We start from the raw sequence: 21,327 nt of genomic DNA, 5'->3' as shown, positions 1-21,327 counted from the left end.
ACAATCAGCAGCAGCATATAATATTACATATTTGCACGCGCTTTTCGATTGTGGCTGGTTTATAAAACCATATATACAAAAATCTAGGTCATCAATTAATCGAGGGCTTGAAAAGATATGACCTCTGCCTATAGGAGAACTTCGCACGCGCATATATTTCTGTTTTCGTTTCCCATTTACAGTCGTCCATTAAATCCTCCCATGAGTATTCGCAACATTCACTCGGATCACAGTTTAAACATATCAGTAGAAATATCAGTATTTTAAATATCTACAGGGAATCATACCCATAATACCTTCATATAATTAATCAAAAATTTCATATTTCCCATACCAGTGATAATATATTACACGATATATTTATTATATTTGCTTGGACAAGTATGTTGAATGAATTTACGTCCGCTAATTCAGATATACCACATACAAATAATCAATTTTATTTCAGTGGATAGCAAAATTGTACTCTATATGTTTGTTGTGCCATGTTTGATATTGTATTCGAACTCAACTATCCGTTGGCAAATATTAATATTTAATAACAATTAATATTTAGGAAATCGTCCTCACATCTTCAAAATTGAGATTGATCTCAGTTTTCTTTCTTGCCTTACATATTCGAAACTATCTTATTTTTTACGGTATGTTCAAATTTTCATCCAGAAATAGTAGTTTCAAACTGCCGAGAACAGACGATTGTTAAAACGATTGTTTTTTCAGCTCTTCGCGTTTGGAAATTTTTGTAAACTCGATCTAAGCTCATACCCGGACGCGTAAAAATCACATTAGTATTTTTATATTGTCTGGTAATTTTCACGGCTCACAAAACTATAATACCGTTAAATTTAATAACATTTAACAGCTATTTTACCCAAACGCTAAAGACTTCGAAATGTGAAACTTACGTTAACAAGTCTTTGCAGGCGTGTGATAAAGTATGCTTGGTCATAATAGAACTTATGAAACTGTCTTCAAAATTTGTGGGTGTTGTATACTGCTTTTATTTAGTTATAAGGAGGCGTTTCCTTTATATAACTAAATGACAATGCGCGTCGTGTTAGCAAAATTGTACGTGACTTCAATAAACAAAAACTGCAATGCTTTGGAATACAGGATTTCGCAATCTTCCGTGTAAAATCAATTGAGTACGGCATCTAATATAACTCTAATGTAAATAGTTAGAATTACATTCTCCGAAGATTTACATTTTATGTCATCAGAAAGCATGTATAAAACAGGTAGACGAAATATATTATATAACTTTACGATGTAGAAGAGACGAAGTATGATAAAAATTGTGAATTTCTGATAAATGATGTTGTCAATAATCAGGGGGGTTAGAGTACAAAATTTGTATTTTATTTTTCCCACATCCGCGAAGAGGGCGCTATACAAATTTAGGTCGACGGTAAGTCGGAACTTGAGAAAACTTCAACAAAATCGTAATGACTTTTCTAGACAGAAGTATATATACAAAATAAACGTTGATCGATACTAAAATACTTGTGTTATTCGTGCCATTGGCAAAACTATCAGAAATGTTTCGATGATTTTCATTCCTGATTGTTACGCCGTATATGGAAATGTTAAGAAGTTCAAATGTCCGCGATGTTAAAAAAGAAGTTTTTTTTAAATAAACTAATTGCGTTCATGTGGTATGAAACAAATGAGCCACTCTGAGGATACAATGCTTGGTCCTTAACCAAAAAATCAAGAATATTTGTTCTAAACTTCGTGTAGTTTCCATAACATCACGTTGATAAATTTGTCACAAGCTTTAGAGCTGAGTACCTGGCTAATACCACTGGAAATATTAAGTTATTAAGTCGCCAAAACTTTAAATATTTTTACGTACGATTCTGTGCATTTACCCACACACTTACTTTTGATAATAAAACTTAATACATGACACATGATTCGGTTTAAAGTCAAGACACGCTTAACGGTCTCATATTAATTGTATATATTGCATATATTTTACACAATCGCCGATTTTATCCATTAGGATTGCAATTAACACCCTCACAACTGGGAATATCCGGCATATAACAACAAATCCATTCCATAGAAAAAGACACGGCAGCATAAACTCCATATATGCCAGAACCACAGGTTTGTCCATAACTAACTACCCCATATAAAAAGGCTTTACCATCTTCATCGCAGGTTAAAGGACCTCCACTGAAAATAAGAATATATTCCAAATAATTGAGCTACGTTTTTTTGCCTAAAATGTAGGGGTTGTGCAATATTAGAAAAATAGTCAAAGGTGATTTATACTATTCATCTAATCAAGTTATTCATACTTCTATATATAGACTTGCTCCATCCACATGGCTCGCTCAAAATACTTAACCTGGTAATTATAAAATAAGGTAAATAAACGAGAATATCGGTCAGAGACGGGAGACTTATCGATCGAAAGTTAGGGGATCCCCAAAACCTTGTGTCCCATCACTAATTTTTTAATAACTCGCTAATTATACGAGACATAATTTGCCCAAAATCAATAGGCTTCTGGTCCGAGATATGATGAATGCACTTGCAAAATCTGGAGCAGATTCAATCTCGCTTTCGTGAGATATCGTGTGCATCAGACAGACAGAAAAATATCTATTAACATACTTACTGATTAAAATCGATAAGTAATAAGTTCAATATAGCTCTCAAAATCATTGTAGCTAATTACTGACGATTTTAATTCACTACCTCGACCAATACCGAAATCGAAAAAAAACGAAATGACGAAAATATCGCTTACTTCATGTTAGTGACAGTATACCGATCAATTAAATGGAAATTAAATTTACTCAAATACTATTTACTGTAAAACTTGCTACAGCAATAATCATGAATATTTTGTTTTTGCCGTATCATTTTTAATTTTACTTGAATTCATTGCATATCGCTAGAGTTATATTCGGAGATTAATAATACACATACCTGTCACCTTGACAAGTATCTTGTCCTTTCTCATTTCCTGCGCAAACCACAGCTTCTTTGTCCAACAAGTTAACTTGGGGAGGATACCCCCAAGCCGTTCTGCATTCTTCTTCACTTCCAATTTGAAGTTTTACTTGTTTTAATTGATCTTCAGCTCCAGTCCCCTCAACAAATCCCCAACCGTACGCCCAGCACCAGGTTCCTCAAAATGCAAATATAAAATGTTAGGAAAAAGTGTTATGTAATGTATTGTAATGTTATAAAAAAAAAATGAAGTCTGTTAATTACCAGCATTAGATATATAGCATAAAAACAGCAAATAAGTTTGAAAATTTCTAATTTTAGCAATTATATCATTTGATTGAGAGTATTTATAAATACTATCTATACCAGGGCTACTCAAGTGGCGGACCGCGGTCCGAATCCGGACCTTTCGAGTATTGGATTTGGACCGCACCTAATTATTTATTTTGGATCAATAGCCCCACTTTTTCAATTTCCTATCATAAAATGACTTTCATAGTTTTGATATATATACGAAAAGAAATATAACACCATAATAAACAATTTTGATTTGCTACTAATCTTTAGTCGGTCTAGGAAGTGCTCGTTTAAGGATGCCGAAATATCAGTTCTGGAAAGACCGGACCCAAATAATTTTGAAGTTTTGTTTGCGGACCTTCGATAAAAATAGTTGAGTAGCCCTGATCTATACCATAATAGCGTGTATTGGATTGGATATATTTTCTTTTTACTCTAGTCTATGCTGGAATCATCATACCGATTCTGTCCTTAACAATATGCGAAGCTGCCCATTAACGTGCCAAATTAGGGGAATTGGAACCGTACATCAAAGACGATAGATATATCTGCAATGCGAGATACTGCGTTACAACCATAAAATACATTTAATTAACACTTACCACTGGATTTAACTACACGTGGTTTTGGAAGACATGCCGGCTGAACTATGTCACTGAATTTCACTTCTTCTTTAGTAGTAACAATGACGAGATCGTAATAAAGATCAGGGTCTACTTCTCCTTTAGGATGAATTCGAACATTTGCTATCTGTAATAGCAGTTATATAATTGAAATGAAGAACAATGAGAACTATACACTCGTGACAAGTTCCTCAATGTACTAGTTTTGTCCAGTTACTTTGTCTAAGAACACGCTCAAATATAAAATGAGTGTCTTGACGAGGGAATTTTTATTTTGTTCACATTCACCAAACGAGACACAATATGTTTGTCACTTTACACTGGGTCAGTCAGTGAATACCTGTTGTTAGCTGACCAGTATTAATAAACAGTATTAATAAGTAGTAATATTGAACAGTGAACTTACTGCATACTTCGTTCCTGGAATTGATTCATCATGTTTTCCTACGAATACAAACATTTCATCTTTCCAATTTCTCTCTTCAGTGAAGCAATGATAAGCTGAAATCACGTGTCGAGGGGATACGATTGTTGATCCACAGTGCTACAATTTTTAGGTTCAAGATCAAATCATATTAATGGTGACATGTTTTGTAGAAATAAAACAATTAAGTGTCTCTAAATTTATTACCCAATATATATGAGAATTTTTGTAGTAGGCTGAAGTAACTTTCGTGGTTTCCGTAAACACTTTATTCGTCTACTCATATTGCAATATATGTGTACTTTCGTACACATAACGATGATTTATGGTCATAGAGTCGCATGATCGTTAACGTTTGCATATAGAAATGAAAAATCTTTAAATTCCGTCATATACTATTATTCTCTAGTACATATGAAAACAATATTCGGACTGAAACAGGGAAAACATGGTAAGGTAAATATTGAAAGTTTTATTATTCTGTTTTATTGACAGTTTTCCCTCCAGTCTACGTGTTTGAAGTAAAATTAGAAACCCAGAGTTACCTTCAAATAGCCGTAAACCCGAGGAAACTTGTTCATTACATGTGCTATCCACGGCCAGCTGTGCTTGACAGCTTCCGAGCCTCCTGAATTGAAAAGGCCATGTATTTTTCCGCTAATCAGACGTGGTAGAGGTCGTGCGTGGGGCTTATCATTTATGGCAAATACACAGTACTTTTGGATCAAAATTCAATAAAAAGATTCCGAGATTGCTATAGCTTTATTATTGTCAAATACGCCAATTATTCAGAAAATTCTTAAGATCACAAAATTTTGTTAATTTATGAGAGGTAGATGATTCACTACCACTTTCCGATCATGAATATTCTGAACGTAAGAATCGCAAAGTGGGATTAAAAAAATATAATTTTCAAAAATTCACGTGGAGGATGAACTATTTGGTTGCTCATGTGCACTGCATCTTTTTGACTCTAAATCATATTTTACAACTTTTACAATTTACCACAAATTTTACTTGCCTACAACTCTTCCTTTTCCGAGATTTGGTTTAATTTTTGGAACTCCGCATTTGAAATTTGTGTTGCTAAATTTGTCTTCGGGCATTAGTTGTACAAGATCTCCGGCTTGAAATGTAAATTGCATTTCGTTTACAAAACTAGTAATAATACATTTGAAAGTCGTTACTTTAAATTGAAAAGCGGCATTTTTATGAATAAGTAAAACGTCTGATCTCATTGCAAGTGATGCGGTTGCAATTACATTTTAACTACTAAGAAAAAGTAAATATATTTTAATTTAATGAGGAGTATTACAAATGAGTTTACGAATTTAATGAGTATTACAAAAATGCCCAGATTTGTTTGCTTGATTATTTTATCCGGGTATAACATAGTGTCCAATATACGAATAAGGGTGCACTGAATGGAAACGTATATAGACGACTCCTACAAAATCAAATATTTACATTGTCGTCACTATATATTTATACGTATGCAGTCTTTTTTCTTGGCAAATAAAACTCACAAGCCGACGAACTGCCTTGTTCAGTTGTCCCTCCATCAGGAGAAAATTCTCCATCTGCACTTCCTCCAACATGAGACTCTAATAATGAAAAATAAATTCAGAGAATTTTGCGATTAACAAAACTGCAGGTACGCCAAGTCGTCAAATTTATCGTTTTTAGTATGAGGAAAATTGTAGGGCTTATGCAATGAAGAATACTTGCACCACATACTCAAACTCATTACAAATATATGAAGTCGCAATACCGCATAAATGGGCACGAAGCATTCAATCAAGGTCAGTTTATTGGGTAAATAGAGAACTGGAAATGTACTTCGTTTGCAACTACATAAACTTAGTTGACTTATTTTTACGAATCATGTAAGAGCGACAGGGTAGAAAAAGGCGATAGAGGCTCACCTGTACCGACATTTATTCCACTGATTGCGCTTGCCGCGCCTGTTTCGCCGGGCGACTGCGCGACTTCGTAGCTTGAACCAATATCTGGTATTGATCCATATCCTGAAGCTCCTGAAGAGTCATAACTGGATCCGTGCCCCGCTACAGGGCTTGAACCATGACTCGAATCGAATGTAGTGTCATGTCCAAAAGTGGAATCATATCCAGTTCCATAATTTGAATCATATGTAGAGCCTGTGCCATAATTGTATCCATTAGTTGGATCGTATCCGTATCCATAACTCGAATCATAAGTAGAACCTGTGCCATAAGTTGAATCGTATCCCGTTCCATAGCTGGGCACATAACTCGAACCATATGTAGAACCTGTGCCATAAGTTGAATCGTATCCCGTTCCATAGCTGGGCACATAACTCGAACCATATGTAGAACCTGTGCCATAAGTTGAATCGTATCCCGTTCCATAGCTGGGCACATAACTCGAACCATATGTAGAACCTGTGCCATAAGTTGAATCGTATCCCGTTCCATAGCTGGGCACATAACTCGAACCATATGTAGAACCTGTGCCATAAGTTGAATCGTATCCCGTTCCATAGCTGGGTACATAACTCGAACCATATGTAGAACCTGTGCCATAAGTTGAATCGTATCCGGTTCCATAGCTGGACCCATAACTCGAAGCATATGTAGAACCTGCGCCATAACTACCAGAATATGAAGAGCCATAGCCGGATCCATACATTGAACCATAAGTGGAACCATAACCAGTCCCATAATCGGTTCCGTACCAGGACCCGTAAGTCGAGTCGTATGTAGAGCTTGTGCCATAACTACCAGAATGAGACGAGTCATAGCCGTATGCGTTATTATAATCATACGGAGAACCGGTACTATAACCACCCGAGTTCGAATAGTCATATCCATTAGTTGGGTAATAGCCATACTGCGATGCGGATCCCGCATAGCTTGATTCATAAGGATAACCATAGCCGTATGCATAAGTAGGATCATATCCGGAACCATACGTCTGTCCATATGTAGAATCAGTTCCATACATTGATCCAGTGGTATATCCTGGTCCGTAACTGGAAGCATATGAAGAGTTAAGGATATTAGCTGATACAGGTCCTGTACCATATGTTGAGCCATAACCGGACATGTCTCCGTTTCCATAATTTGATCCGTATGTAGAATCATATGCGTTACTACTTCCATAGCCATAATATGAATCGATATCTGAGCCATAGTAACCATAAGACGACATGTCATAATTTGAAGCATAGCTTGAGTCATACGAAGATGGTTCGAATTGATTGAATATAATTGAATCGTTTCCATTGAATTGAATATCAACTGAAAATAAAAACTTTTTCAGCGGGAATTAGAATATTATAAGATGCTAACGATTGCGTTTGAACTTTAAATAAATGAAAGATCAATCAGATAAAATATGTTAATCACTTTTTCCAGCTTCGGAATAGTTATAATCTGCAACGGCATCGCCATATCCAAAATTGTCATCCTGATTACCTGTAAAAATAAATGAAGGTCTTTTGATTCCTGTTTTTATTTTAATGTTTGTAATGTAGTTTACAGTTTAGAAAAATTCCTCAAATGCAGAAATTGGGTTCTTTTAAATGCAATCAATGCCATGATCGTAAGTTCAGATGTTGAAAAAACAACGTGTTGCTTCCGTTATCGTTATTTCGGTCAATCAGAACTAGACTGATGATATATATAGCTAAGATGCATTTATGGGAAATGCATATTGCAAATAACGGATTTGGTTTTTGTTACTTTTAGTTACCATAGTGTATTTCTCATAGTTGAATTTGAAGCTATACAATAAGCTGGTAGTTTTATAAAAGAGGAACAAGCTTAGTTTTCAACGCTGTTGCAACAAATAGGACTTATAAGTTTAATTAAATTTATGTTGAACCTACCTCTTTCCCCACACGATGGTATCGTAGCAAAAAGATAAACAGCTACGAGAAGAATTATTCCATCTAACGCAAACACCACAAAAGCAATTTTCCTATTAGCTGTTCCACCAGATTTTGACGAACCTTGGTTTAAACAAAACTAACAAGCTGAGTGAATTTTATTATCAGAAATAAGAAACAAATTGAATAAATGAAGAGCTGACATATTAAAAGATGTGATGCTAAAACATGTATATTTCGAATTTAAATTGCATTGTAAATTGATCTATGGGCGGATATAATCACTTTTCGAAGGCTTACTTAAATAATCAAATTTCAAAAACTAAGTTTCTATCGTGAGTTTGAAGAAGCAGTACAGTATATCATTTCACGATTTAGAGTTAATCCAAAAGTAAATATTATATTACAAATTTTTATTCGGCATTTTAATATTTACACTCTCCTTGGAATGTCGAGTTGGAGCGTAGAAGAAGGTAGTCGAATATCATATCTATATACATATAACTTTATTTATCTCACCTTTGTAGGATCTAACGGCCGTCTTGGGACCCATGACTTTAATTCCCGAGTCTCAGATTTGTAGCAGAAAGTCTTCCTACTATGACCTGTCTTTGGTAATTAATCAACATTTTACAATTTAAGAAAAAGTATGTGACGTCATAATGCAGTTACAGCAGATATGCCGAGTTTCTACCATGGAGACGTAAAGCATTTTGTGAGATCGCTCAGCTATTCAAAAGTGGTTGCAAATGCATAAATCGGCTTTGAAAACTGAGTGTGCACCGTTGACGTGATCATGGTCGTATATCTGATAACAGCCTCGTGTTCAGACAAAAATGGTAGTGAAAAATATTTAGCTATTGTGACGGTTAGAATGAAAAGAGAGTCAAAATATTTTTAGCAAACGACGTTTTGGAAATTTACTTTTGTATTCTATTTATGTACTACACAAAATTAAAAAGTAAACCATGATAAATTATCTTGTCGTCTGACTTTTGTGCAAGGGATTCGTGCCATTCCATCTCATCTATGTGTGTGGAATCGCCATGGATTTTCCTAACTTGTGACAGAAAGAGGGAAGGTTCTATAGCTTTCAATTATATACAAAATAACACAAAAGTAAGTTATATATTAAACACTTTTGGACCACACTGTACAATAGGTAACTTCGACAAGTTTATTCAAGAGTAATATTGAATATTCGAAGAGTTTCGCCTTATTTGTCAACGGTTAAAGAATGATAACTTCTCCAGGGTGTAGAATGGTGAATTCTGGAACAATGTAAATATTATATTATTTTGACCACATTCATCACATATAGAGCAAAACTACACATATTTTCTATTTTATTTTTATTTTTATTACTATTAAAATTAGTATGCCATTTGAACGTGTATTAGGCTGCAGATACAGTTAAGATACGGTTTCTCAAATGACAAATTTCATTGAAGCTAATGCATCTAGATTATTTTGTGCTGTATTATAATGGCACTGTTTTGTTCTTCTTACCATTATAAGTGAAATATGCGAAAGTTTGAATACCAAAACACGCTTAAATATTTATATCCACCAATAATCCAAGACAAATTAAAAATCATAATTGGTCAGTCACATCTCCGTGGAGCGATCGACGAACATACTCATGTGTTTAAATATTAGTTATAAATTTGAATTTATCTAGTCTAGGCGCAATGTTCACGAACATGCATACATTTCGTTATTGCTGAACTACATTGTTGGTCATGAACTCTTAACAGATGCGAATGGATTCTTTTCTTTATATTCCGTTGTTATAGTCATTTCTAATCTTGTTAGCAAAAATGATGGCGGCGTGGCTGTTACTCCTTTGTGACATCTCATCAATTCCTGTTTACAGGCTTCTAAAATATGTTAAAATCCGTCCGGCTAATGTAAAGTCGGGTTTGTGAAATCGCAACGATAATTTTATGATAACGAAAGGGTTTCTCCACGTTCACCGGCACATACATAATACCATGACACTCTTTTAATTTAATCAGTAGTATAGATATACGAAACTCGGAACTTCCAATAATATCTATTACACTATAACTTGCGTTTCATTTCTTTTATTTTTTCTAATATTTGTACTATTTACACAATTTTATTTGTATGAAAAAATAAGAATGCATAGAAATATTTATTAAAACAGCACCGCATTTACTGCAGAATTCATGGATCACAGTCAACTTCTAAACAACTATGTATATCCGCCATATAACAGCATATCCACTCGGTTGAATATGCTATTGAAGCGTAGGCGCCGTACATTCCTCTGGCACATCCTAATCCCCAGCTTGTCGCTCCATACAAAGTCCATTGGCCATTATCGTCACAAAGGAATGGCCCGCCGCTGAAAATACATAAAACTATGACTGTTGTGTTACGACAAACGATGTATATGTGATGTCCTCGATTCTTGCCTTTACTAAAGGTAACATCTATCATCTGATATATAAACATACAAATTTTCGCGGTAATCATACCTGTTTCCCTGGCAAGTATCCTGTCCAACAACGTTACCCGCGCAAACAGTATATTCCTCTTGCAAAGACCATACCATGTCTTCGGTCGCAGTGCTATAGCCGTGTAAATTTTTTGACACTCTTTTGCACTTGCGACCTGGAGTTTTACTTGTTTTAGTTTTTCTTCTGATCCAGTATACCATGTGTATCTCCCCATCCAACAGCCCAGCACCGTCTACCTGAAATAAAAATGGCTTTTATGAATGATAACAAACGCATTTTGCAGTTACTGCAATTTTCAACCACCCAAAGCTCCTATTGCAGTGATTGACCTGTTTTCTATATAAACATCGTTGGAATAATACGCACCAGACTCTAAGACAGAATTTGGCTTAGGCAAGCTATTCTGCTGAACTGAATTTCTTTTTTTAATGTCAGGATTGCCAGATCGAAAACAAGTTCTGCAGGCACGTAACCTTCTGGGCGAGCTCTAATCTGTGAAATCTTCGAAACCTGTGATTAAAATTACATTTTTTCGAAATATTCACTAAATCGATAACATTCAAGCTATGGTTTGATCTTAAATTATCATCTGCAGCATTGGCCAATAGTTTGAATTTGAAGATACCCATATCTTATTCCTCTGCCGAGATATTTACATCAGTTAAACCACACTCTGGAGAAATAGTGATTGGTACATCGAATGCACAAATTACTATACGTCGTCCCCATTGCTTCATTAATAAAATGGATTGATACATTAGTAATGTTTTGTTCTGAAAGCCTTTGAAGGATTATTATATTTGCTTTACAAAATCATTAGAAACACTGACCTCATATGGCGTACCTGGGGTGGATTCTTCGTCATGTCTCCCAACCATAACTCGTACATCACTGAAGTAATTAGCATCAGGAAAACAATGAAAAGCAGTTACTACATGTCGAGGTGATACAATAGTTCCTCCACAAAACTGTGAGTGCGCCAAAAGTTGTTTTAAATTCAGTAGGATGAAACTATTTCACACATTCTCAAAAATTATGTCACAATTTTCCTGTTCACTTGATCTAAATAATGAACGACTACTGCATAGATAAATGTACTAATTATACTCGAATTGATATGTATAAAAGTGTTTCACCTTAGTGAACACATTTGGTTGCATATGACTTTCTTTGATCATGTTACCTGTCCAGAGCCAGCTGTGCTTTCTCGCTTCGGAGCCACCTATAGTCCAAATTAGGGTTTTCCACGAATGCACGAGTTCTATCAGTTCTACATTTCCTGAAATCCCATAACGAAACCAATTTAAAATGTACATCTTGAAATATTTTCAGTTTACACCATCCTCCTAATCATATCCGCATATTTTAAACACATACTGATAACTTGTGATAAGTAACTGTTTGATGAATATAAAGCAAGTAACTATTTAGGATAAAACCGGGAAATTCGGTTTCTCTTTTGATACAAAGGAAAGCTTGAAAAAGAGAAGGATTTAAAACAGAATTAGTCAAATGTATGAGGCCGTATAAGTGCAAAAGTTATAGGCTAATGGAAATAAAAAAATTCGACGTAGAAGAAGTTTTAAAACTTATTAATATCTTCTTTAGAGTTTATTTGAACTTAAAAATTTCAAAGCATACCAACTACACACCCGTCCTCAAATTTGGTTTTGTTTCTGAAACCCGTGTTTGTGATACTCCGTGTTTTAAGCATTTATGACGTCACAAAGTGTCAGATGCTGACCGATAGAGATAATTAACAATCGATTGCTATTTATACGCAACGTTGGACCTACATTCTATGTTAGTGGATTTTTGTCGTTGTTCTTGATCAAAATCACATATTAAAATTATTTCAGAAAATGTCCTCCAAAAGGTGATTACTTATATTTTTTCAAAGTATGCAGGCACCCTACATGTACCACAAATTTTGCTAAATTTCGATTGACGATTTTGATGAACGAGAGCTATACGAACAGGAACAGTATGCGATGTTTAATAATGATACTCGAAGCCAGTGACCAGCGTCCACAATTTAATAATCAAAAGAAAAACGGTGGAGTTAGATTAATGTTAGTCGGTCGGTATGCGATCTGAGAAATATTATAAATTATAGTTGCCTGCTAGCATTATGCCTATCTCGATCTTAAATTAAACATGTCTTATAAGGGCATACGTTCTGAATTAAATTGAGTAAAACTGTTGAGATAGTTGGCCAAAGTAGAAACGGCTAATTGAAGTCAAGTCGGTTGATGAAATACATAACGAGTGAAAAGCAGTGGGGAGAGACGTTATGTAGGGTCATTTTATCTTTACGTGCGTGACAACGGTATGCTTGACGGTAACTATATCAATGGAGCATCGTCCGTACATATATATATATTGGAAATTACACCGGCTGAGTTGGTTAGCTTCATATAGTTTTTACATCTACTGAAATGTGGTGGTGACCGGTGATGCAACATGACTGTCGTTCTATTTCCGTTTCTTGGGCATCATAAATTTAAATACATTTTTTCTGCGTCTTCAATACGTTTACGATGGCTATCTTGCAGCCTTGTGTCATTATCAGTAGACTAGTTTCGACCGTTATATAAAGGTTAGACTGTCTGCCAACCAACTAATGGAACTAATTGATGGAAATGTATGCAAACGAAATCGCCTTAAAGTTTATTCGTTGTCATTTTTTATTGTATATATAGGGTTGTAAAGCAGTGAAAAGGGATAATTGTCAAAGATAAAATTCCAAATTTAGATATCCGTAAGCTGGAATGATGTCTCGAGAATGATAATGACATTCGAGCCTTTTATTTCTCAGACTTCTAACTGCAGTCAGATGAAGATGTAAGCATTTTGTCACTGTTTCACAGAAATAAAGATGCGATATAACTCAGCGTCTTATCGAGGCCGTCCGAGACGGATGCTGCTGATAATTAATTAAACAAAGCTCTTCGATAAATCATACCTTGCAGGGACTTCTATCATCCAGTTTTTGATATTAATTGACAAAAATTCATTCAACAAAACAAAGTGACAAGGAAATTAATTACTTTATCTCTGTTATCTGTAAAGACTGTACACAAGAAAACGATAGCATATTCTACAGTATTTTAACATATTTTTTGCGTCATGTGGTAATGTTTTCAATAGAGGCAACTTGCGTCACCACGCATTTTAATATATTGAAATATCTAATTTCGCCTAATGTTAAAAAGAAATAATCGGATAAAAAGGTTGAAAAATTGTGTTGTCTCGTTTTTCACGGATTTCTGTAATTTGTTCGAGATCCCAACATGTTTCAAAACCCGTCGTCATTATATTTTCTTATTAAAATGAATTTAGTAACAGCGCACCAGAACTCAATCAGGTCGTGAAAATGCCTAAACTCGTTCGCTTCGCACAATCAGGACATGAGGTTGCCGATCCGTCGTCTAACAGACTCTAACTCATTGATCTGATAGCGTAGTCAAAAATCGGTGAGACAGAATCATAAATTTCTCTTCTGTTAAACTCGATGTAACATAAAAACAATTTGTAAAATAAAATGAACAAAAGTTTATTCTTTCAAGTAACATATATTATATACTACATCATACTGTCCAATTTTACTGTCCCTTGGGATTGCAGCTAATGCCTTTACAGCCCGGAATATCAGCCATAAAACAGCAAAACCATTCTAAGTTGAAAGAAACTGAAGCATAGGCGGCTAATTTTCCTGATCCACATGCACCCCCATAACTCGTTGCGCCGTATAGCACTGTCTTTCCATTTTCCTGACAAGTGAAAGGTCCTCCACTGAAAATAATAGTCAATATAAATGTAGTTTAACAAATTTTTCACACTTCATATTATTGATGTTTCGACTAAAAATTAAACTACGATTTATGCCCCGATATACCAAGTAATGTTGCATTGACATGAGTAAATTTGTTTCGAATTATTCGAAACCCTCCAGATGGTTTATCAATCTAGAAATCAATGTAATGCCGTGGAATTGTTGCCACCCCGTTTCGTCAAAACTTTCGGGATTAGTGAATTCCCCTTCCGCTTAACTGTTTGGCAGGGTCAACTTAAACTGACTCAAATCGCGACTCGTATATCAGAGATCAATTATTTATAAAGAAGAAACAATTATACTGGTAAATATAAGTTCACAACAGTAAATATACAAAAGACCCTATATCAATCTCATATTTTCTCATACCTATCACCCTGACATGTATCTTGTCCTTTTTCTTTTCCTGCACAAACAATAACTTCTTTTTTATAATTGTGGTCCATAGAAGAAATAGGACTCCATTCTTTTACACATTCTTGTTCGCTCCCCACTTGAAGCTTGACTTGTTTCAAACAGCAATCGCCACCTGTATTTTCAGTCGCTCCCCAGCCATATGCCCAGCACCACGTGTCTGTTATTCATAAAATTGAACTAAAATAAAACTAGTATTTAACATCAACAAAATGTTTAAGAATAATATTAATATTGCGATTGAACCTCTTTACAAGTAGCATAATTATCTTTTACGCGAACTATACGATCTTTCATACAATCACATTATTTGTTATACAAGCATACTTGGGCATAATGTTTCGATGAATATAAGTGGTATTTATTATGGACAGGACTTTTTGAATATATGTAGCATTTAGGGAAAAGATTAAAATGTTTTTTCTTTCATAATTTGCAACTAAGCACAGCGTTATAATTTGATATCGTAATATAATTCACTCAGTCTAACTCAGGGGCGTGCGTTATCGCCACGTGCCAAAAGGTAAAATTGTGGTGACGCTGAGGACCGGGCCATTGAAAAACATGTGAGTTTTGAACAACTTGAGGTTGAGCTTAGAAGCGATCAGCTGTTTTTGTTTTAAAAGAACTGCTCACAGCAGTACATGATCCCAAAAGAGAGTTCATTTATATTCATGATTTTTCAGAAATGTATAATGGCCACATATATATAACTCATGTACAAATATGCAAATTTTTTTATAGGATCGCTTTGGATCAATGATTGCTTGTGAATTTGTTCTACTTCGATATTTTCCGAGAGATCGTCAATTCGGCGAGCCACTGCGTTACTGAATATTTCTAGATTAGAAACACTTTCCGATGAATATTTTCAACCCGTAATTGATTCATTCCGCCATTCATAATCAACCTTGCTTTTTATTGGTAGACATTAAACTTTTTAATAACCACTCGGCAAGAACAAATAAATATCACGTAATTGACCCCTTGTAGGACGAATTTTAATACCAATGTAACGTAGTCACGTAACGTAACGTCGAAAACGCCGATGGTGCCGTTACAAATAGGAGAATACATTCTCATGGTCCACGTACAGATGTTCGCGAGCCGTATGTTGCACTCCCTGGTCTAAACCAGTACAAAGTTTTGAATAAATAACGGCAATGATGAATCACAAAAGATGGAACTGGTTTTAACGCAATTAAAGCCTAATATTAGGCATGTGTGGATATCAGACATAGTATATTATTCTATTACTTCGCAAGTTTGTCTGCTGGTGGGCACTTTTATATAAGGCAAAAATTGTTGTGTAATATTCAAGACAAGTGTCACCTACCGCTACTCAATTCTTTATTCAATGGTGGAAGACACGCTGGCTGAGCTTTTTGTGAAAATGTTATTTCTTTTGCTGTTGTTATAAGCACCAAGTCGTATATTGTTATTGGGAACATAACTCCTTTGGGATGTGCTCGTATTTTTGCAACCTGGCATAAAATAAATGATAATACAATTTTTATATCGTTAAAATAACAGGCAAATATGAATAGAATAAAAAAGGTCGGTCACAAATATTCCTAAACTAAAAAAATATGAGGTCATTTACTATTGTACTTATCAATCTATAAGCAAAGTATATTTATGTATGTGAGTGCATAGTAATAATATATCAAGTATTTAGTTACTTACTTTGAAATATTATGCATACATTGCATAGATCAAGCACGTTCAATTTGCGTGACAAATCGGGAATCAATCCTATATATATCATGGAAAAAAACAAACTCGCTCTCGTCAGAAAATTTGTTAAAAAGAATTTAGCTAACCATGTACATTTCTCCTGGCGTATCTAAGTCATATTTGCCAATATATAATCTGGTTTCTTTTGTATAATCTTTCTTCAATTTAATCTTATCTTCTGCTTTTATTTTTGGTTCGAAGCAATGTATAGCCGATATGACGTGTCTGGGTGAAACAATCGTACCTCCGCATTTCTGAATATTTAGGAAGTTGTATTGTATACTGTATACTTTTTATGTACGCAATCTTTGTTAGGAATGCATCAATTAAAAAAAATCTTGGTATAATTGAATGAATCGATCTCAAATTAATTCTTCAATACACGGAGTGAATTCTTTTACATAAATTTATCATCACGTTTTTCTAGTTTTCTTACGTGTGTAGAACCACCTCTCGATGTATACTGTGCTACAGAAACTACCCACGGCCAGCTGTCCTGTACTGCGACCGATCCACCTAAAACGAATGTTAAAAACATTGGGTAGATAGATAGACTTAATCATTTTTCCAGAATGAATTTGATAGTTTCATCTCATTTGATTTCTCATCATTTTATGGATCAAATAATGGAATCGATATCATACAACATTTCATTATTTGTAGTTTTCTATGCAATGGTACCTCAGCTCACATTCATTAAAATTGTGCTATTTTAATTGGCTTTGACATATACGTCATACTCCTGGCCTACAAAATGAATATAGGTTTTTTTTACCGTAGTGTGTAGTATATTTCTACTATATTTAATAAAGCTTTGTATAAACACACTTTACTCTTCACTTTACAGTTGCCAAGAATAAACTATTTACTATTCCTTTGACTTGACTAAAAACAATACATATATTTTAAATGCATACCTACAATTCTTCCAGTTTTTAAGTTTGGTTTGACTTCTGACACTCCGCATTCGAAGTTTGTATTGGCAAGTTTATCTTCTGGAATAAGCTTGATAATATCTCCATCTGAAATAATACTGTATGCAAATATGATGCAAATCTGAAATAATTATTTCAGATCAAGAATTTGCTTATTTTTTTATGAAAAATTGATAGTTTTCCAATGAATTTCGCCAACTTTAGAAATAGTAAGCGGGAACAATATACAAAGTCGAGTAGTATTCCATAAAATCTGAATATTTTCATAAATCTGAATATTCCAATAAAAAATTTTTGTTTTGAAGTGGGATGTACTAACTGAAACTCACATGCATAATCTTCGCCTGCGGTAGAAACGCCGTCACTTCCACCTGGATGAAATTCAATTAAAGATTACTGTTCGTGTGTTTTATTGTTGTGTATGTGCAGTAGCGTCATATTGTCTTCTTTAAAGTTAGCTATATTTTTATATGTATGAAATATGGGGCTAGCTCACCCAAATCATAATTGCCACGATAGCAATGTTAACCGGTAGTAGGTAGTATGTTTATTATTAGTGTTTTATCTAATCCGGCATTTATTTCACCTATTCCTCCAGATCCTGTCGATACACCAAGGCTTGGACCAATGCCTGGAGTCGTCCCATAACCGTATCCCGTCCCATATACATTTGAAGGACTTGTCCCATATGGAGACCCGTATCCAGTTCCGTATGCAGATGTCCCAGTTCCGTATATTGAACTTGAATCATATCCAGTACCATACGAAGATCCTGTGCCATAGTAAGAGCCGGTACTATAAGAGGATCCATACGGCGAAGATCCATAAGGTGATGTTGAACCATAAGGTGATGCTAAACCATAAGGTGATGTTGATCCATAAGGATAACCATACGATGATAAGTCAGTCCCATATGTAGATCCATAAGATGAACCGTACGGTGAAGATCCAGTGTCATATGTTGACCCATAGGGCGAACCGTACGGCGATGGTACAGTGCCATATGTAGACCCATAAGGCGAACCGTACGGCGATGATCCAGTGCTAGATGTGTATCCATAGGGTGAACCGTACGGCGATGATCCAGTGCTAGATGTGTATCCATAGGGCGAACCGTACGGCGATGATCCAGTGCTAGGTGTGGATCCATAAGGCGAACCGTACGGAGAAGATCCAATACCTGATGTGGATCCATAAGGCGAACCGTACGGCGATGATCCAATTCCAGATGTGGATCCATAAGGTGAACCGTATGTTGAGTCATAGCCATATGCCGAACCATAAGAAGAACCTAACGATGACGAGCCATAGGATGAGTCATATGTTGAGCCATAAGAAGATGTCCCTGCTCCATAGTCATAATAATTCTGAGAAGAAGATCCGGTGCCGTATGTAGAACCATACGGATTTGATCCAGAATCATAGGTCGAACCATAATTCGACCCGGATGTTGACGAGGAGCCATAATAGGAACTTCCATACGACGATGATTGAAATTGATTGAAAATCGGTGTATCGTGGCCATGAAACTGGACGTCATCTATAAGAAAACACTAGAGCAAATTTAGTTAGATATACCATAAACATATACGAGTAGACAGTTGATTGCAATCTGCCCAAGCGTTTTGTTAACAATATAAAAAATTCATCTTTCTCCAAGATGCTATCTCGATATAATAATAGTGAAACATTGAAATGAAAGCACTTATTCAAGTATACCCAAATGTGTAATGCACAAATAAGGCGTCCATACTTTTCTATAGAATCTATACAATGATTAATATTCATCGCAAATTGAAGTCGTTGATGTGGCAAATAATGTGCGTCACGGATCTCATTTAGGCATTTGTCTTGCGTACTGTATAACATCTGGTTTATTTAATTTGAAGTATAGAGCAGTCTCCATTATCACGTCAAAATGTATATATAATATTATATTATGTGTGTAACTTTAAAAAGTATCTCACGGTTCAATTCGGAGAGATTGTAGTCATTTGCGTAATCATAATCATACATGCCATCTGTCAAGATATAAATATTTTTTAGCATTACATTGTAGTTACATTTTTCAATGTACTAACGAAACCAAAGAATTTCAGACAAAAGCAAAGCCATGAATACATAATTGCCGATTTTAATCTATGAATATAACTATCGATCTATCTTTCTACAGTACGTCATTCCTCGGAAGCGAATGTGAAACAACTGCCAAGCAAGTGGTCCATGCCAGAAAATATTGTGAACATGCCGTTTATTTTCAATTCCAGTTGTATATTGTATTTACCCATTTGCGAGCATGCAGGCTTCATTACAAAAAGGAAGATGGCTCCAATTAAAATAAAAACATCCAATGCAAACAACAGGAAACCAATCTTCTTATCGGCTGCTGGAGCTTGGCCTGGGAAGTGAACAGCAGAATATTTACAACTGTGCATTCATAAGTTTTGAAGCATTTATCTAGAATGATGATCTGTGCTTTTTGGTGTGTGCTAGCATATTCTAACACGGCCATCCACTACCAATTTAACGCTATGTCAATAGTTTTCTGGCTCCAAACCAGAATTTTCTAGCTACTTGACCAGTTGTATCATACCAGAACACATTCTTTCGATCTTACCTTTTCTATTAGAGGAGATTTCTCCTTTGGTGATTGGTTTAGGACCCATGTCAAATGCATTCTACCAACAAGTTCTTCTTAATCGTGCGCAAAAGAATTTTAACCTACCACAATTCATTTCACGGTGTATCTGTGACGTCACAATATGGCACTTCATCTTATTTATCCAAGGAGAACTTTTGGCAAACGTTTTTCGGGTGTTTTGCCTTGCTAATTTATTAGATATGATGTACAGTGAAAAAAAACATCACAATTTGTCTCCGTTGTCAACCAATCGTGCTAATAAGCACTAACAAAATATGTTGTTCTCTATCAGATTATTAAAAAACTGTCCACGACGTTTACACAATAAACGTTCACGAAGTTAGAATCTAGATCCGGGGTTCTCAACCCTTGAAAAGATTTTCAAGGGTACTTAAATCGCAGTTGAGTTTTCATGTGTTGCTAATTGTTAATGGCGTTTACTATCAGAAGAAAATGCGTGTCGATTGAACTCTTTCCCTGATCTTGCGTGTTGTGACTAAACAATGTGAAACCCACAGCTTTGCAGCCAAACTGGGAAATCTCAAAAGACAATGTGCTGTTTGCTCCTCGAATTGAGAAACTTATTTGCAATAAACAGGGACAGCCTTCACCTTCACACTAATGTTCTGTATAAATGAAATGAAAACTTTTGTTAAATATCATTTAAAACAGTGGTTCCCAACCTTTCTGGCGGACCGTTGAAATTAAATAAAATGTACTCGCGGACAGGCAAAAAATTGAAATGAGTAGATCAACTTTGTCCAGAAGAAGACCTATTCTTCTCGTTCTTGTTAAAAAATATCAAAATGTTTTGTTGGTTAACTGATCTCATATTAATCCTTCTGCAGTTAATCAACGCATCAAACAAAATGAATTCACAAAAAGATGTCGAAGTCGTTTGTAACTTGGCACCAGGTACATCAATACTTACATCAAGTTTCGAATATTTTGTTTTCGAATCAAATTTCGAATCAGAATGTTCCGATTCGAATATTTCCCCATCTGATTCGAATTAGTATAACATCGTTAATTTTCCTTAAATACCAATATTTAACCTGAAAAATGAGTCGCAAGATAATAAAAAAAAACATTGAATG

At 35.1% G+C, this 21,327-nt stretch overlaps 2 protein-coding genes and 1 long non-coding RNA gene across 3 annotated transcripts; all 3 read right to left on the bottom strand.

The window, feature by feature from the left end:
• Positions 1-1,916: 1,916 nt before the first annotated feature.
• Positions 1,917-8,812, bottom strand: LOC120346823 (uncharacterized). The gene is made up of 11 exons (XM_039416655.2): positions 8,702-8,812; positions 8,183-8,305; positions 7,701-7,769; positions 6,237-7,592; positions 5,838-5,915; positions 5,333-5,437; positions 4,857-4,939; positions 4,294-4,431; positions 3,867-4,014; positions 2,944-3,145; positions 1,917-2,181 (listed from the first exon to the last, which is right to left on the bottom strand). The coding sequence occupies exons 1-11, from the start codon at positions 8,733-8,735 to the stop codon at positions 1,995-1,997; spliced, it is 2,523 nt and encodes an 840-aa protein (XP_039272589.2). The 5' UTR covers positions 8,736-8,812; the 3' UTR covers positions 1,917-1,994.
• An 812-nt stretch (positions 8,813-9,624) lies between these two features.
• LOC120346586 (uncharacterized) lies at positions 9,625-11,990 on the bottom strand. The gene is made up of 4 exons (XR_013477561.1): positions 11,499-11,990; positions 11,035-11,178; positions 10,687-10,904; positions 9,625-10,553 (listed from the first exon to the last, which is right to left on the bottom strand). It is a non-coding gene; the product is annotated as an uncharacterized LOC120346586 (long non-coding RNA).
• A 2,209-nt stretch (positions 11,991-14,199) lies between these two features.
• On the bottom strand, positions 14,200-20,296 carry LOC120346824 (uncharacterized). The gene is made up of 11 exons (XM_039416658.2): positions 20,207-20,296; positions 19,874-19,987; positions 19,557-19,610; positions 18,176-19,129; positions 17,919-17,960; positions 17,572-17,676; positions 17,091-17,170; positions 16,741-16,908; positions 16,254-16,401; positions 14,873-15,077; positions 14,200-14,463 (listed from the first exon to the last, which is right to left on the bottom strand). The coding sequence occupies exons 1-11, from the start codon at positions 20,253-20,255 to the stop codon at positions 14,274-14,276; spliced, it is 2,109 nt and encodes a 702-aa protein (XP_039272592.2). The 5' UTR covers positions 20,256-20,296; the 3' UTR covers positions 14,200-14,273.
• Between the last annotated feature and the right edge of the window lie 1,031 nt (positions 20,297-21,327).

The sequence above is a fragment of the Styela clava genome, chromosome 8 (genome assembly GCF_964204865.1).
Source record: "Styela clava chromosome 8, kaStyClav1.hap1.2, whole genome shotgun sequence".
In the NCBI taxonomy this organism is placed as follows: Eukaryota; Metazoa; Chordata; class Ascidiacea; order Stolidobranchia; family Styelidae; genus Styela; species Styela clava.
Note: the sequence above shows the minus strand (reverse complement) of the source record. Positions and strands in the feature narration are given on the sequence as shown.